Genomic DNA, 20,915 nt, shown 5'->3' on the forward strand with positions numbered 1-20,915 from the left:
GGCACAGAATCATAGGCAGTATATATATATATATATATATATATGTATATATTTAAAAAAAAAAGATTTATTTATGCATACAAGAGTGGGTACAGGCCAGAGATGTGAGGGGAGGGGGTGAGAGGATTCACCAGAGACAGAGTGGGGAACAGAACAGGCAGACTGAGTGAAATACACTGCTGAGGGGCGCAGCTGGCGAGAGGTCTGCTTCACCATGTGGGTTGCTCCCTGACCTGCCGGGGATGGAACTCATGTTGCAGAGGCTCCAGGATTGCTTCACAGTGTGGTGCTTAACCCCTTGCGCCACCAGGGAGGCCCGGCAGCATATTTTTGGAAGAAAAAATTTCCTTGTAATATTCAGCTTCTACCCTATAGACTTCAGTCCACATGGGTTTAAGAAGCAGTGTATTATAGAAATACATTTTTTCTTTAACAGAAGTATTCACTTGTTTTTTATCTTTCAAAACCATAGGCTTCTCTTTGAATTGTTTTCAGCATGCAAGACCTAAAGAATGGAAAGTGCAAATAAAACCAGATTATTTTGTCTCTCACATCAGTATGATTCCCAGTTAATTTGAGCTTTCTCCTTTCTTTGCTTCTTATATCTGAGTTCCTGGAACTTACATAGAGTGAAGGCAGCTGGAGGCCAGAGTGTCTGCTGCTTGGAAGTCATTTCTCCAAGGAGGCAGCCCCTGCACTAGTTGGTTCCATATAATGTCCGACTACATCCAATAAATATTGCTCCTGTTCAGTTAAGAAACCCTACTTGGTTGGCTGTCTTTTGGCTGCATTTTATTACTTGTTGTGGCTCCCTCAGGTCCTTTTTCCTAGACTTCCCCTACAGATACTGATGCTTAACAACTCTAACCTCTAGCTTCACATAGGGTGTGGCATAAATTTACAACTTAATGCTTACCTGGGCTACAGGGTAGGAGACATGGATCTTTGCCTTTGTTCTCTTAAATTAGTCAAGGAATACCTCCATCCATGGAATCAACTTTGGAGTGACCAGGAATAGGACTCCTTTTCAAGCATGCCCATGGAGTTTAATTATCTTGCTTGCTCCCTATTGGGGTAGAGAGGAAATTTCCTCTACCCCTCTAAGTTCTGGGCTTGGTCACACAATCAAATTAATATCAGAAAGGGTACTAGGAGAAAATGAAAATTAATTACATATATATAGTGAATCTACATGGAGGTAAATTGTAAAGCCAGTGGGACAAATTGAGGGTATATATCCTGTGCTTAGGAACAGAATAAGAGCCTGGGGCTTAAAAGGAGAAAGGGGGTAGACTTAAATGATCAAGAGAGGGTGACTCCTATGACACAGACCAGATACTTTGTCATTAGATGTTTGACCCGCCATGTAGATAGAATTTTCTGATAGAAAGGTTATTTCTGATTAAAATCCTAATTCATGGTAATACCTCCAGTTTTCATTCTTTTTGGTAGTTAAAAGAGTAATAAGTTTTCATGAGCCTGCAAGGCCTTTATTGAACTTAGCTAGAAATAAACCACATGTCAAAGTGATATATCTTGGGAAGGCCTATCCTTTAGACTTTGGCACACATTAAGAAATAATTTAGTATAGGAATACACTTTTTCCTTAATAGAAGTTGTCACTTGTTCTGGACATCTTGGTGAAACCTAACCTTAACTCCCCACTCTTTCTTTCCCCTAGCCTGGTTCTCTTCCTTCTTCAGGATTAGAAAAAAAATGGCTTTATTGTGGAGAGATCATGTATTCTCCATATCATTTCTGTTTTTCTTTTAAAGATTTATTTATTTGTAGAAGAACTGGGGTATAGGCCAGAGGTGCTGGGGGATGAGAGGATTCACCAGAGACAGAGCGGGGAGCAGAACAGGCAGATCTACTGAAACATACTGCTAAGGGGAACATCTGGTGTGACTGGAGAGGTCTGCTGCACAATATGTGGTTAGCTCCCTAGCAGGGTATCAACTCAGACATTTGTGGTGATAGCGCTGAGACTTAACCCCTACACCACCAGGGAGCCCCACGTTTCTGTTTTAAACCGAGACTGCAGCTTTAAAGCATGTGTTTCTTCTCTTTTCTGATTCCCTGAAGTAATGCCTAACCTACTACCTGGTCTAGTTACAAGAAGAAAAGGTTGAAGGGTAAGAGTTTCAGAAAACCTCTTTGTAATATATAAAATGTTATCCTACTCTTTTGTGTTGGCTTAAGGCCCACTAGACCTTACTATTTTTATATTTCTAATTTAGTTTTTAACACATTCTTTATATGTCTGCTTTATAAGGTTTGAATATCTGAAGGTCTAATAGATATAAATTAGCTCTGTTTTATGGCACTTGTTATACTATTTGTAGGGATTGATGAATAATGATTACCTTTTGAAGTAAACAAGTAACTTGATCTAATTCTACATCTTCCCTTTTCAAAGTCGGAAGAAAAGTATTGTTCTCTATACATATGGTTGCAAGAGCTAACCATTTATATACTTTCTTCAGTTAGTGCCAAAGTTAGCATAGTTTGAATGACTTGCTTGATCATGGCTACAGGAAAGAAAATCTGATTCATTCATTAAATAGATGAATTTGGATTGTAATATTCAAAAAGGAGTGATGGCAGTTAGAGGTTGGCTCAGATGTCAGGAGACTAGCAGAGGGGACCAGGTTTGAAGTGGAGCCTTGTTTGCACTGATTTTTTAGAATGCTAAGTAACTTTTGTGCAAGGTTCAAAGAAAGTCATAAATATAGTTTGTGATTGTTGATCTTTTTCTAAATCAGCTAATCTATTTTATAATTACTGAAATTCCCCTTGAAAAAGTAAAACAGATTGATTAAAAATCTTGGCAAATAATTATAAGCAGTTAAATTTGATAGAAGAAAATAAAAGTTGTTCAGAGAGAGTGTGGACACCATTTTGATTTTTGGAAACAAAAGAAAACCATAAAACTATCTTTGAGAATAGGTAATGACTGAGGATGTGGGGTTTTAAAGCAAATTTTCACTAATTCTTCAGAATAGAAGATTTTGTTTGTAAATATTCCTAGCATTCTTGGAAGCAAACAATCACTCATATACCGAGTGATTGGAACTAGTGTGATTCTAACATATCTGGAGTCAGACAAGATTACAGCTGTTTAAATTGTTCAAATATTTAAGTATGAATCACGCTACATCGTTGTATTGCCTGAGTGCTGTGTTCTAAGTTTCCAGTAGCACATATTTCAAGACCATGAAATTATTAAAGGAGCTTCTTTCTTCTAGACAGACTTTCATCCTGCTAGTCTTGGTTAGTAAGATGGAGCTGTTGGCAGGGCAGAGGTGATTGGCTGGGACCTGGACTCACCTAAAACAATATGAGAACTGATCCTGTCAAGTTCCTGGGGATCTGGTACAGAGAAGATTTCAAGGAAGTTTTAGACTCTTCCCAAAATTGCATTACCCGTGAAGAGAGGAGAGAGATGCCTTACCTAGACAGGATTTGGGCAGCCAGTTTTAACTCATCACAACTTTAGTAAGTAGCCACTTTTTCTAGAATTTCTCAGGGCAGAAGCTGTGGTGATTTTCTTTTTTTCTCCATGTATCCTGGGGCATTCTCAGTTCTTTAGCCATTCACCTATGGACTTTGTTCAGTTAGTAACTCTCCCTTACAGTTTTCATTTGCCCGACTGCTTACTGAATTTTGAAAAAGTTCTAAAGCTGAAAACCAAAAGGGAAAAAAAAAAGTCCATTTTAGTAATTGTGGTATGCTCTCTAAATTAAAGGCTCCTGGCAGAGACTTTTGTTGCCTACTTCTTAGGATGATACTGGACTGAGAATGGAGGTTACCATGGACTGTTTTTCACATGTCTCTTTGGACTTCTTTCTATTCTGCTACCTCTGAATTCTCCTAGTCTCCAATTCAATTTGTCTTAACTTGTAAATTTTTATTTTTTTAAAGATTTATTTATGCATACAAGAACTGGGGTGCAGGCCAGAGTGTAGGTGGTGAGAGGATTCACCAGAGACAAAGTAGGGGACAGAACACGAGGATTAACTGAAATATACTGCTGAGGGGAGCAGCGGGCAAGCCAGCAGAGGCCTGCTGCGCCATGTGGGTCCCTCCCTGGCTGGGGATCGAACCGGTGCTGCAGTGGCTGCCGGTAGCTTCACAGTGCTGTTTCTCACCCCTTGTGCTACCAGGGAGGCCCCAATTTGTAAATTTTTCAAACTAAATGGTATTGTTTGAAAAGCAGGCTCCAAATGAAGAGGAACATTTTTTTTCCAAAAAGATTTTTTTGTAAAATTTTGGCTAGCAACAACTAATTGCCTCAAAACAAAACAAAACAAAACACAAAAACCAAAAACATACTCCCCATTAAAACAATCAAAAAAAGGCAGTCAAACTATATAAAGACTTGTAGACTTGAATACTAACTTATTTTGTGTTTTTCTTATAGGTGTGAAAGTTGTGTGGATTTACTGTTTGTGAGAGGAGCTGGAAATTGTCCTGAGTGTGGTACTCCTCTTAGAAAAAGCAACTTTAGGGTACAGCTCTTTGAAGATCCGACTGTTGATAAGGAGGTTGAGATTCGGAAAAAAGTGCTGAAGATGTAAGTATTATTACTTGAATGATTCATTTGACAAAACTTTAACAATCATTTTAATTTAATTTGGCAGTTATTATTATAATTTTCTGATAGAAATGTGTTGTTTGACAACTGATTAAGTACAAATTCATCTGTGTATTTGCACCACAAAATTTATTAAGTTCTTAGAAAACCACTAATATTATCTAACTTTAAGAAGAGTAGATAGATCCTCTTGATTGATGGCCTCACAATTTTTTGCTATTTTTAATTTAAGTAACAAACTTAAATTGAGTATCTATTGTTTACAAACACAGTATTTATATGTATTAGTCACTAGGTGAAAATGAGAACCAACTATGACTCATAAGGCTTACAGTATAGTAGCATAAAATAGGTAAACAAAACAAAGTATGTTGTCATACATTGATAAAAATGCTGTGAAGTAGTAACTGACTGTGGTATCAGTGATATCAGGTGAGGCGAGAAGCAGTCATATTTAAGTTGAAATTTGAAGGCTGTAAAAGCTATCTGGCTGTGTGCTTTTGTTTTGGGGGAGAATTTTGATTACTGTTTCAATTTCCATGATTGTGATTGTTTTATTTAGCTCTTCTGTTTCCTCCTGGTTAAGACTTGCTAAACTGTATTGTTTTAGAAATTTGTCCATTTCTTTAAGGTTATCACATTGCTGTTTATAATCTCTTAAGATCCTTTGTATTTCTGTGTCAGCTGTGGTAATTTCTCCCCTTTTACTTTTTTTTAAAACAGATTTATTTATTTATGCATACAAGAACTGGGGTACAGACCAGAGGTACAGGGGGTGAGAAGATTCACCAGAGACAGAGTAGGGAACAGAACAGACAGATTGACTGAAATACACTGCTGAGGGGAGCAATGGGCGAGTCAGGAGATGTCTACTGCGCCATGTGGGTATCTACCTGGCCGGGCATTGAACTCATGCTGCAGTGGCTGTGGATAGCTTCATAGGTTGCGTTTTAACCCCTTGCGCCAGCAGGGAGGCCCTCCCCTTTTATTTCTAATTCTGTTAAAAAAATGTTTTCTGTCTTGTTAGCCTAGTAGATATTTACTGATTTTGTGATTTTTTTTTTGTATGATTTTTTGGGTCTCTTTTTCATTTATTTTTGCTCTAATTTTTACTCTTTCCTTTTTTCCACTAATTTTGGGGCTTGTTCCTCTTTCTCAAATTGTGTTAAGTGTGATATTAAGTAACTTATTTGGAATTTTTCCTGCTTCCTAAATGTGGACCTGTATTTCAGTTAACCCCCACCCTTAAGCCTACTTTTGCTGTGTCCTATAAATTCTGATAACTTGTATTCTAGTTTTCTTTTTTTTTATTCCTGCTTTAATTTCCTCTTTAATTCAACAATTATTAAACAGCATGTTATTTAGATTCCATATATTTAAGGCTTTAACAGATTTTTTTTTAAGTAGTTGACTTCTAACTTTTATGGCATTATGGTCAGAAGGAGTATTTGGTGTGATTTCTGTCTTCTTAGTTTTAGTGATAATTAATTTGTGTCTGAACATATGATTTATTCTTGAAAATGTTCCATGTGTACTTGAATAAAATGTATATGCATTGGTTTTCGGGTGGAGTGTTCTGTAGATGTCTGTTAAGCCTAATTGGCTTAGCTATTTAAGGTTATTATTTCCTTATTTATTCTCTGTGTTAATCTATCTATAATTGTAAGTGGCATATTTAAGTCTCCTTACATTGTTGTGATTTTATCAATATCTCTCTTTAGTTCTATTGATAATTACTAACAATTGGTGCTCCATCATTTAGTAGATGTTATGTGTTATTCCTTCTTGTTGTATTAGACCCTTAATCATATCTAATGTCTATCTCTGTTATTACTTTATCCAGTGGTAAATAGATTTTTTAAAAAATGACTTGAGTATGGCCGTTCCTGACTTTTTTGATTGCCATTTGCTTGTAGGATTGCCTTCCAGTCTATAACTCTAAGTCTGAGCTAGTCCTTTAGTGGTAAGATCTAATAAATAGCAGGAGGTTGCACTTTGTTTTGAAATCCACTTGGCTACTCTGTACTTTTACATTAGTGAATTCAAAGCATTTACATTTAAGGTGATTAATGAGACATAGTGCTTTTTGCCATTTCGTTATCTTTAATATTTTTTTATTTTGTTTGTTTTTAAATTTTTTTATGTCTTTCTTGCATCTTTTGTTTAGGTTACATTTCCGTTGTTTTATGTGTTTCTTCTATTGGTTTTTGTTTGACGGTTCTGTAGATGACTGTTCTTGTACTCTTTTGGATGGTTTGATCTTAAACTTGTTCTGAGGGTCACAGTTTTACTCTCCTTTTCTACATTATAGAATTTAGATGTCTTTTACCTCTATATTTATTTTATATTTAATTATTCTATATTTATTTATTTAAATTTTCAAATTTTTTTAATTTAAGTTTTATTTCTATATTCCCCATACAAATACAACAGTCTTATTTTGACCCCAAACTCTTCTTTCCCCGCCCACTAACCCCCATAGAGTGTCTCTGGTTCATAGTTGTTTGGTGATTTTGATATTTTCTTTCTTATAGTTATTCTCTTTCCTGGCCCCTTATTTAAGTTTTCTAGATTCCTGCTATGAGTGAGGCCATCCGGTATTTTTCTTTTTCTTTCTGGCTTATTTCGCTGAGCATGATCCCTTCCAGCTCCATCCATGTTGCTGCAAATTGCATGTGTTTATCTTTTTCGAATGCTGAGTAATATTCCATGGTGTATATGTACCACATCTTCTTGATCCAGTCATCTATTTTTGGGCATTTGGGTTGTTTCCAAAGCTTAGCTATTGTAAATAGTACTGCTATAAACATAGGGGTGCAGGTGCTCTTTGGAATTGATGTTTCTGTGTCCTTTGGGTAAATACCTCGGCGTGGAATTGCTGGATCGTATGAAAGTTCTATGTTTAGTAGGTCAAGAAATCTCCACACAGCTCTCCATAGTGGTTGGACCAGTTTGTACTCCCACCTACAGTGCAGGAGAATTCCTTTTTCTCCACAACCTCGCCAGCATTTGTTGTTGCTAGTTTTTTTAATATGTGCCATTCTCACTGGTGTAAGATGGTATCTCATGGTAGTTTTGATTTGCATTTCCCTGATTACAAGTGATGTTGAACATTTTTTCATATGCCTGTTGGCCATTTGCATTTCCTCTTCAGAGAAGTTTCTTTTTAGCTCTTCTGCCCATTTTTGACTGGACTGGATTATTTTCTTTGTTTTTGTTGAGTCTCATCAGCTCTTTGTAGATTTTTGTGATCAGTCCTTTATCATTAATGTTGTGTGCAAAAATGTTCTCCCAGTCGGTGGGGTTTCTCTTTGTTTTTGTTATTGTCTCTTTTGCTGTGCAGAAGCTCTTTTATTTGATGTAGTCCCAGCTGTTTATCTTTGCCTTCACTATCACTGCTTTGGGTGATGTGTCTGTAAAGATGTGTTTGATGTGCATATCATGTAGTGTTTCGCCTATATTTCCTTCCATGTATTTTATGGTTTCAGGTCTTATGTCTAGTTCTTTAATCCATTTTGAGTTGGTTTTTGTGCATGGTGTTAGGTAGTAGTCAAGCTTTATTCTTTTGCATGTAGCAACCCAGTTTTCCCAGCACCATTTATTGAACAAACTTTCTTTGCTCCAATGCATAGTCTTTGCTCCTTTGTCAAAGATAAGTTGTCCATAAATCTGTGGGTTTATTTCTGGATTTTCTATTCGATTCCATTGGTCTGTGTGTCTATTCTTGTTCCAATACCATGCAGTTTTGATGATTATGGCTTTGTAGTAGTCTGGGAGAGTGATGCCAGACTTTGTGAAGTCTGGGAGAGTGATGCCTCCATTCCCTTCTTTTTTTTTCAGGAGAGCTTTGACTATTTGGGGTTTTTGGTGATTCCATATGAATTTCATCAATAATTGTTCTATTTCTTTGAAGAATGACATTGAAATTTTTATTGGAATAGCATTGAATCTGTATATTGCTTTTGGTAGGATGGCCATTTTAATAATGTTTATTCTTCCAATCCATGAGCAAGGGATGTCTTTCCATTTCTTTGTGTCTTCTTCTATTTCTTTCAACAGTGTTTTATAGTTTTCTTTGTATAGGTCCTTTACCTCTTTTGTTCTATTTATTCCCAAGTATTTGATTTTTTTTTGTTTCGATAATAAAAGGGATGGTTTTTTTGATTTCTTCTTCTTCAGATTTATTGTTTGTGTATAGGAAGGCTACTGACTTTTGCATATTGATTTTGTATCCTGCCACTTTATTGAACTGATGATTAGTTGAATTAGTTTTTCTGTGGAGTTTTTGGGGCTCTCTATGTATATTATCATATCATCTGCAAATGGTGATATATATTATTTTGCTTTCTTATAGTGCCTTGATGTTTCTTTCATGTCTGACTTGTTAATATATACTTTAATTATTTTTTCTCAGTGATGCTCCAATTGTTGTTATTATTTTTGGTGGTACATGTTTTATTCTTGGTCACCATTGTTTTAGCAGCATGTTTCTAGTTACCTAACTAGTGTTATTTTTTGAATGTCCCATGCTGCTCTGCTATTATTTATTTGGCTTTTTGGAGGTAGTGTCAGATTATCTTTTATCACTAGTCCTATAGATTTTTAATACTTCACAAAGTCATTACTATATTTGCAGATTTTCCTGATCTTAGCATTCTTTAGATTCCAACTGCTGTTTCAAAAAAAAAAAAAATAGGATGGTCTCATTTGAATTTTCTTTTAGCTTTCTGAAAATTAATTATTATTCTACTTAAAATAAGCAAGCAATATCATAATTTTCAGTAGTAGATGTTATTTAAGCTTCCTCAGTGTCCTAATTTTTTTTTCTTTTCCATAAGTCTTAGAAAGATTTTATATATTGTACCATTCTCTCCTGGTTCTGTTTTCTGTAGTCATAAGAATTAAAGAACAACATTCTTGGAGTCATTACAAACCTGGTGTCAAGTGAACAGTTTTTAATATAATAAAAAATACTGTATAAAATAGATAAGAACAAACCAATTAGATACTATTGAAAGCAAATGATTTGTGTATGTTAATTTTTGTCTTTTCTTAAAGATACAATAAAAGAGAAGAAGACTTTCCTAGTCTAAGGGAATATAATGATTTCCTGGAAGAAGTAGAAGAAATAGGTATGTGTTTAATGTTTATACTTTTGTGATATCATCTTTACCAGATAAAGGAATTTGTGGCTCAGAGCATTTAATTTGGAAGCGATTCTGCTATTATGTATATTCATGAAGGACTATCTTCATTTATGGTGAACTGAAAGTCTCTTAACCAGCCTCCACTTAATTGACTACTTGGAATAACTCATTATTTCCCAGTGCTTCCTTAAAATGTATTGACTGGTGCCCTGAATGCATGATGAATCCTGTTTATTAGACAATATCCTAAAGTATACCCCTATACTTCGCTTAATAATAGTTCAGTAATATACCTAGAATTGGTTGTATTGATAACCAAAATTTCTTATGCCAGTTGTACTTGTTATTGTAATTATTTAATTTTAGTTGTAAGTTTTTAAGGTAGGAAAAAACTTGCTAAGCTCTAGTAGGATGCCGCTTCTCAGGTTTTTGGGCCACTTTGAAAAAATGAAAACTGAATAATATAGACAATAGGTGTGATTTTTTTTTTTTTAAGATAGAAGCACAACTAATTATAAAGACTAGACCTTGGCTTTATGTCATTAAGTCAGAGAATAACTGTACACATACTATGTTTGTTTTACATTGAAATGTTTATGTAGTCTCTGTGTGTGTTTCTTTCTCTCCTTTAGCATACTTTTCTAAGTAATCAACTAATAATTCTGATCATGTTGGATGAAGAACATTTCTAATACATTTGAAAATATTGATGAAGTTTACGACCTAGGCTCAGGGACATGCAATTTTCACTTTACCAGTTTATTTTTTTTTATTTATTTATTTTTTAAAAATAGACCTCTCTCAACAATCCTAGATTTTTTTCTTTTTTTTTATATTTATTTATTTATTTATACAAGCACTGGGTACAGTCAGAAGCATGGGAGGGTGAGAGAATTCACCAGAGCCAGAGCAGGGAGCAGAGCAGGCAGAAGGACGGAAGTACACTGCTGAGGGGAGCAGCCCGGTCTGCGCGCCATGTGGGACCCTCACCTGGTGGCCGGGTAGCAGCCGGGGATCGAACTGGCGCTGCAGAGGCTGCGGGCAGCTTCGCAACCCAGCGCTCAACCGCTGCACCACCGGGGAGGCCCATTAACTTTACCAGTTTAATTCAGCAAATATTTATTGTTCTATGTGAACCTCTTTACTTACTGGGGATATATGATCTTTACCTTCAATAAGTTCAGACCTTAAAGGGGGAGATAATTATGTAAACTAATTTAACTATAATGTCAAAGTAGTAGAGGCATCTATTTATAAAGTGTAACAGTAGGGCCTCCCCTAGTGGCTCAGGTGGTTGAGCTCAGTGCTGTGAAGCTGTCCGCAACCTCTGCAGTGTGGGTTTGATCCTGGCTGGCCGGTGAGAATCCCACATGGCGGGGCAGACCTCTCCTGTCTCACCTGCTGCTCCCCTCAGCAGTGTATTTCAGTCAGTCTGCCTGTTCTGTTCCCCGCTCTGTCTCTGGTGAATCCTCTCACCCTCCCATGCATCTGGCCCATACCCCGGTTCTTATATGCATGAGTAAATAAATCTTAAAAAAGATAAAGTGTTACAGTAATACAGATAACAAAATAGTTCAGTTCAACATTGTGAAATAGAGGTATAGTTGGTAAAGTTCAGTTAAGAGGTAGTATTTGAATTTGATCTTAAATTGGATTTTGCTGGGTAGAAGAATATTTACAGCAGAAGACAAAGTCACAGAGATGCAAGGGTGTTGAATTTGTTGGAGAATGAAATATATCATCTATTGTATATAGGTAGAACTTAGGGAATTACTAGAAATGAGTCTTGAAAAACAAACTGGATCTGGGTTAATAAGAGCCCTGAAAATTAAGCTGTCAGATAAGATTTTATTCTATAGCCAATAGTGAGTCAGCAGGATAGTATGTGGTATAAAGATGTGGAATATTGACAGGAGGTACTTGAAACTGATAAGTCTTTTTTAAGGGGTCGGTACAACAATTTGATAAGTAATTAGGCTTGAAGTAAGTAGTAGCAGGTGAACAGATAAAGGTGATGTTTTTGAGATAGAATATTCAAATGACTAATTTGATGGAGGAAGTGAGGTATAAAGAGCAGGTAAGGATGAATTAAAATTTTCTGATCTTGCACAATTGTGAAGTAGTCATAGAAATATTAAAAAGTGGGGAATGGGTAATATTTTTTATTGTTTTTTTTGTTGGGTAGAGTGTATTGAAATGAGGGAAAGACTAGCTTTAAGCCCTTTTTTAAGCTTGTTAGGGTGTACCTCCCCCACTCGGTTATGTGTCATTGTTCTGATTTTGTTATTAAATAAAGCCTCCTTTAAAAATCTGTCTCAAAAGCTGTCTACTTTATATTCAATTTGTGCTTTTATAGATGGTTAGTTAGATTTGTTAGATAATCAACATCTGTATTGACTATCTCTGTATTAATCAAAAGTATGAACCATTAATTTAGTGGGCACTTACGAAGTGCCCCATGGAGATGTACTCTGATCACCTCATAATTTTCACAATTCTGGGAGAGATTTGTATTTTGTATCCCTGTTTTGTATATGTAGAAAAGGCACAGATAGCTTAAGTATTGTGCCTAAGAACACATTGTTTGCAAATTATGGAGCCATTTTTTGAATCTCAGTTTTTCTGAATGAACCGGTGAACGTGCTTGGTAGTTTCAGAGTGGTGTCAGTGGTCTTAATCTAGACCATGGGTGTGTTGATGGTGGAATAGTGGAAAATGAGAAAACAGTAAATGGGGGCCATATTTTGAAGTATCTTAAAGAAGTTTGAATTTGACCCTGCAGGTAGTAGGGTCCTGTTGAAGATGCTTAGAGTGAGAGGAGTGGATTTTGTAGGGTGGGTAGGGAGTTAGTGTTTGAGGGTTTATAAATTGAGATTTGTTAATTTTTGTTACATAGTTCATGAAGAATCCTTTTAATATCACAAATACAAACATTTAAAGATATTACAACTTTCAAAAATGGCATAAAATTATAGAAGGGACATACATGAAGACAAACTTTCTTATGGAATTAACAATAGCCTCTTTTTTGTGGTTATGACAATCTAAACATAAAAATTCTTGTTCCTTTTGACCCCAGGGATTATCTCAAAGGTTTGTTCTTTGCTTCATAATAAACAGATTATTCTTTTGGTTCAGTGTATGCTTATTTTAAAAGGGTGAGAAAGTCCCAAGGGCTTTAATTATAAATTTTGGATGTCAAAAAGACTTCAAAATTGTACTTAAATAACATTAAATCTTTCAGAAAGTACAATAGGTTTTTGTTGGCTTTTAATACTTGACTAAAGGCAGGTCAACATCTGAGCTAAACCAGTAATCAGATAAAGGGCAAAATGATTGTTATAAAAAATTGTCTTTATTTCTTTTTCTTCAAGGCTATTATACTAACCTGATTCATTGTGCCGTGAATGAGACTTGTTTCATCTGAAAACTTTTAAAAATAGTAATCCACTTTGATGGTTCTTTTCTTCTTCTTAAAGGAAGAGATGTCTATTATTTATTGCATCTGTTATATTGCTATTTACATTGCTTTCTAAATTAAAAATATGAAATAATTTATTTTACTTTCTTGAAATTCATCACAGTTTTTTATAAGCATAAAAGAAAGAAAATGTATTTGTACATTTTCCTTAGAATTTAACTTTATTTGTTTCTGGGTCTACTTAATGAACAATTTAGTTCATCAGTAGTAAAATGTCTAACTTAAAAATGAATTTTTTCTTAAAGTGCTATAAACATCCTAGGAGAGTTCAACATAGGATATTACTTTTATTACCTTTACTTTTCAATAGATTTATACCATAATAAACCAAGATTATTTGCTGGTAGTTTTGTACCTGTTACTTTGTCATTCTGTATAGTTCAATTCTGTAATTATAAAGATAATTTTAATTAATTAGATATTAATTTGTAATTAGTAATTAAAAAGATACTTATGAATTTGAACATTGGCTTATTTTTTCCTCTCATGACAGCAAGTATTTATTAAGCATTTACTAGATGGAAAGTCACTTCCATCACCCACTTTTTAAAAATAGACTTCATTTTTTAGAGCAGTTTATATTCATAGCAAAACTAAGTGGAAAGTATAGAGTTCCCATATTCCCTGCCCCACACATGCACAGACTCTCTCACTGTCAGTATCCACCACCAGAGTGGTGAGTTTGTTAAAATTGATGAACATACATTGATGTACCCTATGGCCTAAAGTTCATAGTTTAATTAGAGATTATTCTTGATTTTATGTGTTTTATGGTTTTGGGCAAATGTATTTTGCATACATCCACCCTATAGTATTGTGTACAATAGTTTCATTGCCCTAAAAATCTTCTGTGCTTTTTTTGTTTACCTTTCTACCTAGCACTTGGCAACCACTGATCTTTTTATTGTCTCTCTAGTTTTGCATTTTCCATAGTGTCTTTTAGTTGAATGCATATAGTATGTCACCATCTCATATTGGCTTCTTTAATAATATGCATTTAAGGTTGTTTCATGTCTTTTCATGACTTGCAACTTTATTTCTTTCTAGTATGGAATAATATTCTATTGTTTGGATATACCAATTTATTTATCTACCTACATAAGGACAAATGTTGGATGCTTCCACGTTTTGGCAATTCTGAATAAAGCTGCCCTAAACAACTGTGTGCAGCCTTTTATGTGGACATAGTTTTCAGCTGCTTTGGGTAAATATTCACAAGTGTGATTAACTGGATTGTTATGTATATGGTAAAAGTATAATTAGTTTTGTAAGAAACTGTCAGATTATCTTCCAAAGTGACTATTCCATTTTCCTACTACAGTGAGTTCCTGTTTGTAGTTTCACGTTCTTGCTAGCATTTATTGTTTTCATTGCACTGGCTTTTGGCCATACTAATATGTGTGTAGTGGAAGTTTTTTATTTAAGTACCAGAAGTGGTAAAGATGAATCAAACATGGGATCTACCATCAAGAGATCCCATATTAGGTCCAGACACACACACACATTCATAATTGCCAGAGCATGGAAGCAACCAACATGTCCTTCTGTAGGTGGATAAATAAATATATATATACACACTGAAAATGATTATACAGGGTAGATAAGTATTACCAGAATATTAGGTCATATATTGTGAGCATTCAAGGATGTAGAGATAGTACATGCATCCATCTATCCATGCATACATAGGTATATGCAAATATATAATACACTCTGTGGAATGTATTTTTCTTTTCTTTTCTTTAGAATATCTACCCATGCATACAAGAGCTGGGGTACAGGCCAGAGGCATGGGGGATGGGGGGAGTGAGAGGATTCACCAGAGACAGAGTGGGGAACAGAATAGGCAGACTGACCAAAATACACTGCTGAGGGGAGCAGCGGGGCGAGTCAGGAGAGGTCTGCTGTGCCATGTGGGTTGCTCCCTGGCTGGTCAGAATTCATGCTGCAGTGGCTGTGGATAGCTTCATAGGTTGCGTCTTAACCCTTGCACCATTGTAGTGTATATTTTTCAAGTAAAATTTCGAGAAGATCACATTAGGCAAACAAATGAGGGTAAAAAGCTGGACAAATAGAGAGGGTTTTTGTTGAAATGAGAGAAACTCATTTCTTCCAGAGTTTTAAAATTGCATATAATAGAATTTAAGATTGCCTCTTTTTTTTCTGTATTTCTAAATGAGCCTGGATTTTCAACAATGATTATGAAAAAATTGATGTTTGATATATATTAGATTTCTGAGGAGATAAAAATGACATCAGATGGACCATACTGGTATCTTGAGTATGTTTGGCTATATTCAACTAAAGTGATAACCTTATGTCGGGCCTTCAGTGTTATTTTTCAACTCTTATAGACCTCAGTAATCCAAAAATCTAAATCTGTTTTTCAGATGGTTGTTAGTTAAAGGAAGGAATGAGATAGGGAAAGAATACGTGGAAACATGAGTAGAACAGAGTTATTTAGGGTTGATGAAACCTGTTTAGGACAAGCAGTGGAAGCAATGGTAAGTAATTTGAGAAAGAGTAGAAGGGCTAATAATGGACGGAGAAAGATTATAGAGAAAGCCAATGGAGGTCTGAGTTGGATTATGGAACCAGGAGAGTCTTAACCTATGGATCCTTCTTTGAACAGGCTGATACAAACATATGTAAGGAGTGGAATAATGGAGTGTTACTTTATAATGTACATTTATATATACACCAAAAGTTTTTTCCTTTTGTTTAGAGTACTATAACATATAACAGCCATTTGATTTATATCGGTAAGCTTAGAAAGGAGTAAGGTGTTTATAATACAAATTATTTTCAGTTAGAATTATGAAAAGACAGTTCTGATTCACTGAACATTTATCAGCTGTCTGAACATGACTCAGCAACTTTTCTTGAAATTATTTCAATTTGAGGTTTGACCAGTTTATCCCTACCTTCCCTGTTAAATTTCAGCTCTTACCTAGTTCATGCTTTTCAACTCTTACCTAGTTTTGGAAGTTAATACCACTTTGTGTCTAGCCATGTTGAAGATCATTGGAATGAGAATAAAATCTGTTTTTGCTAGATATAAATTGCAGAAATATATTGTTTATTCTTCTGGATAATTTTTCAGGCATAGATTTTTTCAATATTGATTCTGACCAGTATAGTATATGTTAGATTTATTCTTTATTTAAAAAATTAAAGCAATTTTTTATGTGCTCTTAAAGTTAAAATAGGGACTATACATGTCAAATCTGATATGATTATGGCAAACACTTAAGTTTTCTCTTGTAATTTGTATATTTAGGTATACTGTGTGATATTCTGCAGGTTTTCCTTAGATTTGTCTCAGAGAACATAGTTGCTGAACTCTAGAACTAGACCCTAAAATAGGGAGTGGGTAAAAAGACACAAACAGTACTGTGAGGAATGCCAAACTGATGAATTAAGAAGTCTCTGTGATGAATATTTGGTTTTTATTATCTATTCAAGATTTATGTTAAAATTGTATTCTTTGTATTCTTTGTCATTGTTTCCTTTCTGATGCAGTTTTCAACTTGAGCAACAATGTGGATTTGGATAATACCAAAAAGAAAATGGAGATATACCAAAAGGAAAACAAAGATGTCATTCAGAAAAATAAGTTAAAACTGGTTGGTTGCTAAGCATTTTCTCCTTCTTTGGTATTAGAAATAAGTGCTTCTACATGATCTTTTAAAAAGTTATCTTCCTTCAGAGTTAGTTGTATGTGCAACTAACTTATCCAAATACTGAAATACTAGCATATGTATCTAGGCATCTAAGAAAGGTAACACATTACTGTAGGAAAGACAACTTTTAAGGTTAACTGTTTTTAAGGAAATAGATTCCTAAGGTAGGTGTTGCTAACATTAATTTTGTCTCTGCTGTTTAAACAGTAGTCATAAAATAAGAGGCTCACTTTTATGCTTAAACATTAATTTCTTTTGCATTTAAAAATGGAGGGAAAACCCAGATTGACATTGATAGAGCTTGCAAGAAAGAGATAAAGAAAACAGAGAAACTATTCAAACTAAAATTAATTCATTTTTAAATCAGAGGAAATCATTAGCAGGCTAAGCTTAACTTTGGTTTCTCTACTTGTTTTATTTTTCTACTTGTTTTTTTTTTTCTACTTGTTTTTATTTTTCTACTTGTTTTTATTTTTCTACTTGTTTTTTATTTCTCTACTTGTTACTTTTATTTCTCTACTTATTTTATTTTTATTTTTATTGGAATAGCCACATTGCCAAATAAAAATTCATTTTTGTTTTCATTGCTCTCATATTGATATTTGTTTTGAAGTAAAATTAATTAGATGTTTTTATGAAGTAAATATTTGTGCACATACAGATATTTAATTAATTGTCTAATTTATACAATTGAGCTATCATTTCTTTGTTATAACTTGACTTCCTAGTTTTGGAGGAAGGCAGAAATAAGCACTTACGAATTACTTTATCAAGAATATGTAATCATTGGTAAAAATGATAAAGTATAATTGGATCAAAAGGTTGTCTTTTCATTGTGTGTTTAGAAGAGCTCCCTCCTTTCAGTTTGTTTCATTTTATGCACTTATTCCTTGCCATAAAACTGTCAAGGAATGAATACTGTGTTCTCATTCCATTCATACCCAGCTTGTTTTCCTTAGAAAGTTGTGTCATTTCTGAGAGTGTCACTGTACCATAAAAATTACTGTTCTTGCCAGCGTACTTCCCTGGGTGCATCAGAAGAATACATGCAAAATATGTTTGCCTAGGTAACTTGTTACGGGAATGCTATTTAATTAAAAAATGGAAGGTTGTTCCTTTCAGGTGAATGCTTTTTTCATTTGTAGTTTTAAGTTAGGAAATAATACTAAGAGTTGCAATGAAAGAATTATTTTTGGCTAGTTGTATTATTTTGAAGCGAGAACTTATAATCTGGAAATTATTGAATAAAACAAACACATTTTATTTCATGCATGTTATAATGACGTTATTTAGATTTTTTCTTTGTATAATTGTTGTAACTGTTTTAGTCAATAATTCATTATTGTTTGTTAATTGATTATTCTGTGCAGAGCATTGTGCACCAGATATTTGGTGTTAACATAAACATACCAACATAGGACTACATTTTTTATAGATTTATTTATTTATTTATTTATTTATTTATTTATTTATTTATTTATACATACATACATACATACATACATACATACAAGCACTGGGTACAGTCAGAAGTGTGGGAGGGTGAGAGAGTTCACCAGAGTGGGGAGCAGAACAGATAGACTGACAAAATACACTGCTGAGGGGAGCAGCAGTCACGGCAGGAGAGGTCCGTGTGCCATGTGGGACCCTCGCCAGAGGCCGGGGATTGTACCGGCGCTGCAGAGGCTCCGGGCAGCTTCATAACCCAGCGCTCAACCGCTGCGCCACTGGGGAGGCCCAGGATTACATTTTTAAAGATGGTGCTAGTAATATAAATCAGTAACTATAATGTCATTGTTTAGAGCTCTCAACTGGTCCAGAAAATATGGATTAACTGCATGACTGATGCTTTTTTACTAACCTGAGCTAGCAACTAGCTTTTTCTTTCTTTATGAAAGTGAAGTCTTATTATTTCAGAAACAGTAGAGTTGCATCAAAGAAGAAAAAAGCACTCTTTTGCATGGCTAGGCACATAAAATCACCTTTTCTGACACTCTCCAATGGAGGTACTTACTGATTGAAGTTGCAGCTCAATCACCATGTATTTATTTCCGAGGACTGCTGAAACAAATTACCACAAACTTGTTGACTTATAACAAGTGGAATTTATTCTCTCACACTTCTAGAGACTAGAAATCTGAAGTCAAGGTGTCAGTAGTGCCGTCTTCTCTCTGAAATCTCTAGGGAAGAATCCTTCCTTGCCTCTCCAAGCTTTTGGTGATTACCCACACCTTTAGCATCACTCTGATCTTTGCCTCTGGCTTTCCATGACCTTCTTCCCTGTGTGTCTGTTTGCAGATTTCTAGTGTGATCTCATATTAATTTGATTATGTCTGCAAAGATCCCATTTCTAAGTAAGGTCACTTTTATAGGTACCAGGGGTTAAGACTTCAGCATATATTTGGGGGTATACATTCAATCCTTAGCACACTTTATGAAGTCTTTTGTGATTTTACCTGCCCTCCCTCATTGCAAGGAGAACTTGCCACATTATCAATTCTTTCTCCACTGTACCCTGGGTATACCTCTCTAACACTTATCATACTTAAATGCTTATATGTTAATTATTTTTATATAAGAAGAAATAAATATATAAAAGATATATACTATAGAAAACACATATTTTACATATATGTTATAGTTTCATTAGGAGGCTTATTCTATGTCTTTGAGCCTCTTGTCAAGTAGTTCACTTTTCCAGCCCTCATAGTTCCTAATTTTTTACATTTAGTCTACTAATTCTTCTAGATTGGTTGAATTCTTTTTTTCACTGGGGACCTGAGTAGCAACGTGGGTAACAGGAGGAAAAGTTTTAAAAATTATAGTTAGGTACTAATAGGATTTAGCAACTGATTTAATTGAAAGGAAATTGAGAGGAGTGGAAGAGGGAGTAAACAAAAATCAGTGAACTGTAATGAAGAGATTTCAGCTTGAATTTACTGAGATGTTAGTATTAACTAAGTAGAAATAAGGAATATAGGAGGATGATTGGTTTTGGGATGCCAGATGTGAGAATCAGTTTTTGGTATACTGAGTTGGAGGTTAAAATAAAATATCTTTTGCATAAGAGCTTTTTGTTTTTGAGTTTATCTAATGTGTGAATTGGGAAAAACACCTAACAGAGGGATTTAAATATTATTTTACAAAAACCATACTTTTCTCTGAGGTCCTTGTTAATTCATATGTTACAGAGCTTCAAACCTTTTATTATGCTGTTTCCCTTCACTCTGTATTTACCTTGAGGTGCTATAAATTCTCGGTGTTCAGTTGAATAAAAAATGTACTACAGAATTTTCAAGAGTAAGAGTCGCCATTCAGATTTCACTATATTTCTCATTCATAAAACTTAAGGAGCAAAGACTAGATATAATATTGCTTATAAGTATGAATTAGAATTGGAATAAATTGCAGAGCCTACAAGCATTTAAGAAACTCCAAAAAACCCAAAAACATATTTAAGAAACCCCAAAAAAGGAGTGAATAGATCTGTAGTTCATTCTATCTATATATTTGCTTAGAATTTTTAATTTTTCAGTCCACAAAGAGGACTCTTAAAATGTATGTTTGTAGAAAATAACTTCAGTTTGTTAAAACTTACCTCAAATGAGTGCTATTTGGAATTCTAGCATCATAAATATTTTTGTTTATTTGTTTGTAAAAAGAAGCTAAGTACTGTGATAATTTTTCTTTACCTTATATGTGCTGGAAATTTTTATTGAGGATTATCTTTTAAGTGGGGTGTTTCAATCAATAGTTCTGCATAGAGATTATTAACTAATATTTTTGTTAGGTTTCCCTTGTTAAATTCCCTAAAATGGAAGATTTGAAGCTGTCTGTAATAATTATAAATTATTAGGCACAGTTCTGCAGCTGAGCTCTGTGTACTTTGTTTAGTTCTATTTGTCTTTCTTTTTAATAGTAACATGTACAAGTAAAATAAAACAAACATTAATTCCTTCAAATTAGAATTGCTGCATTATTAAATACTAATGACTGGTATGTTTCCT

General features: G+C 34.5%; 1 protein-coding gene across 2 annotated transcripts in view; it reads left to right on the plus strand.

Moving 5' to 3' along the window:
* Positions 1 to 20,915, plus strand: part of MNAT1 (MNAT1 component of CDK activating kinase) — a gene marked incomplete at its 5' end in the record, with an annotated part of 150,794 nt that overhangs the window by 36,514 nt on the left and 93,365 nt on the right. For both annotated transcript variants that reach the window (XM_084239683.1, XM_084239684.1), the window contains 3 exons: positions 4,424 to 4,576; positions 9,656 to 9,729; positions 16,748 to 16,851. In XM_084239683.1, coding sequence (XP_084095809.1) covers positions 4,424 to 4,576; positions 9,656 to 9,729; positions 16,748 to 16,851 — 331 coding nt within the window. The remainder of the gene's footprint in view (positions 1 to 4,423; positions 4,577 to 9,655; positions 9,730 to 16,747; positions 16,852 to 20,915) is intronic.

The sequence above is a fragment of the Talpa europaea genome, assembly GCF_964194135.1.
Source record: "Talpa europaea genome assembly, chromosome: 8".
Taxonomy (NCBI): Eukaryota; Metazoa; Chordata; class Mammalia; order Eulipotyphla; family Talpidae; genus Talpa; species Talpa europaea.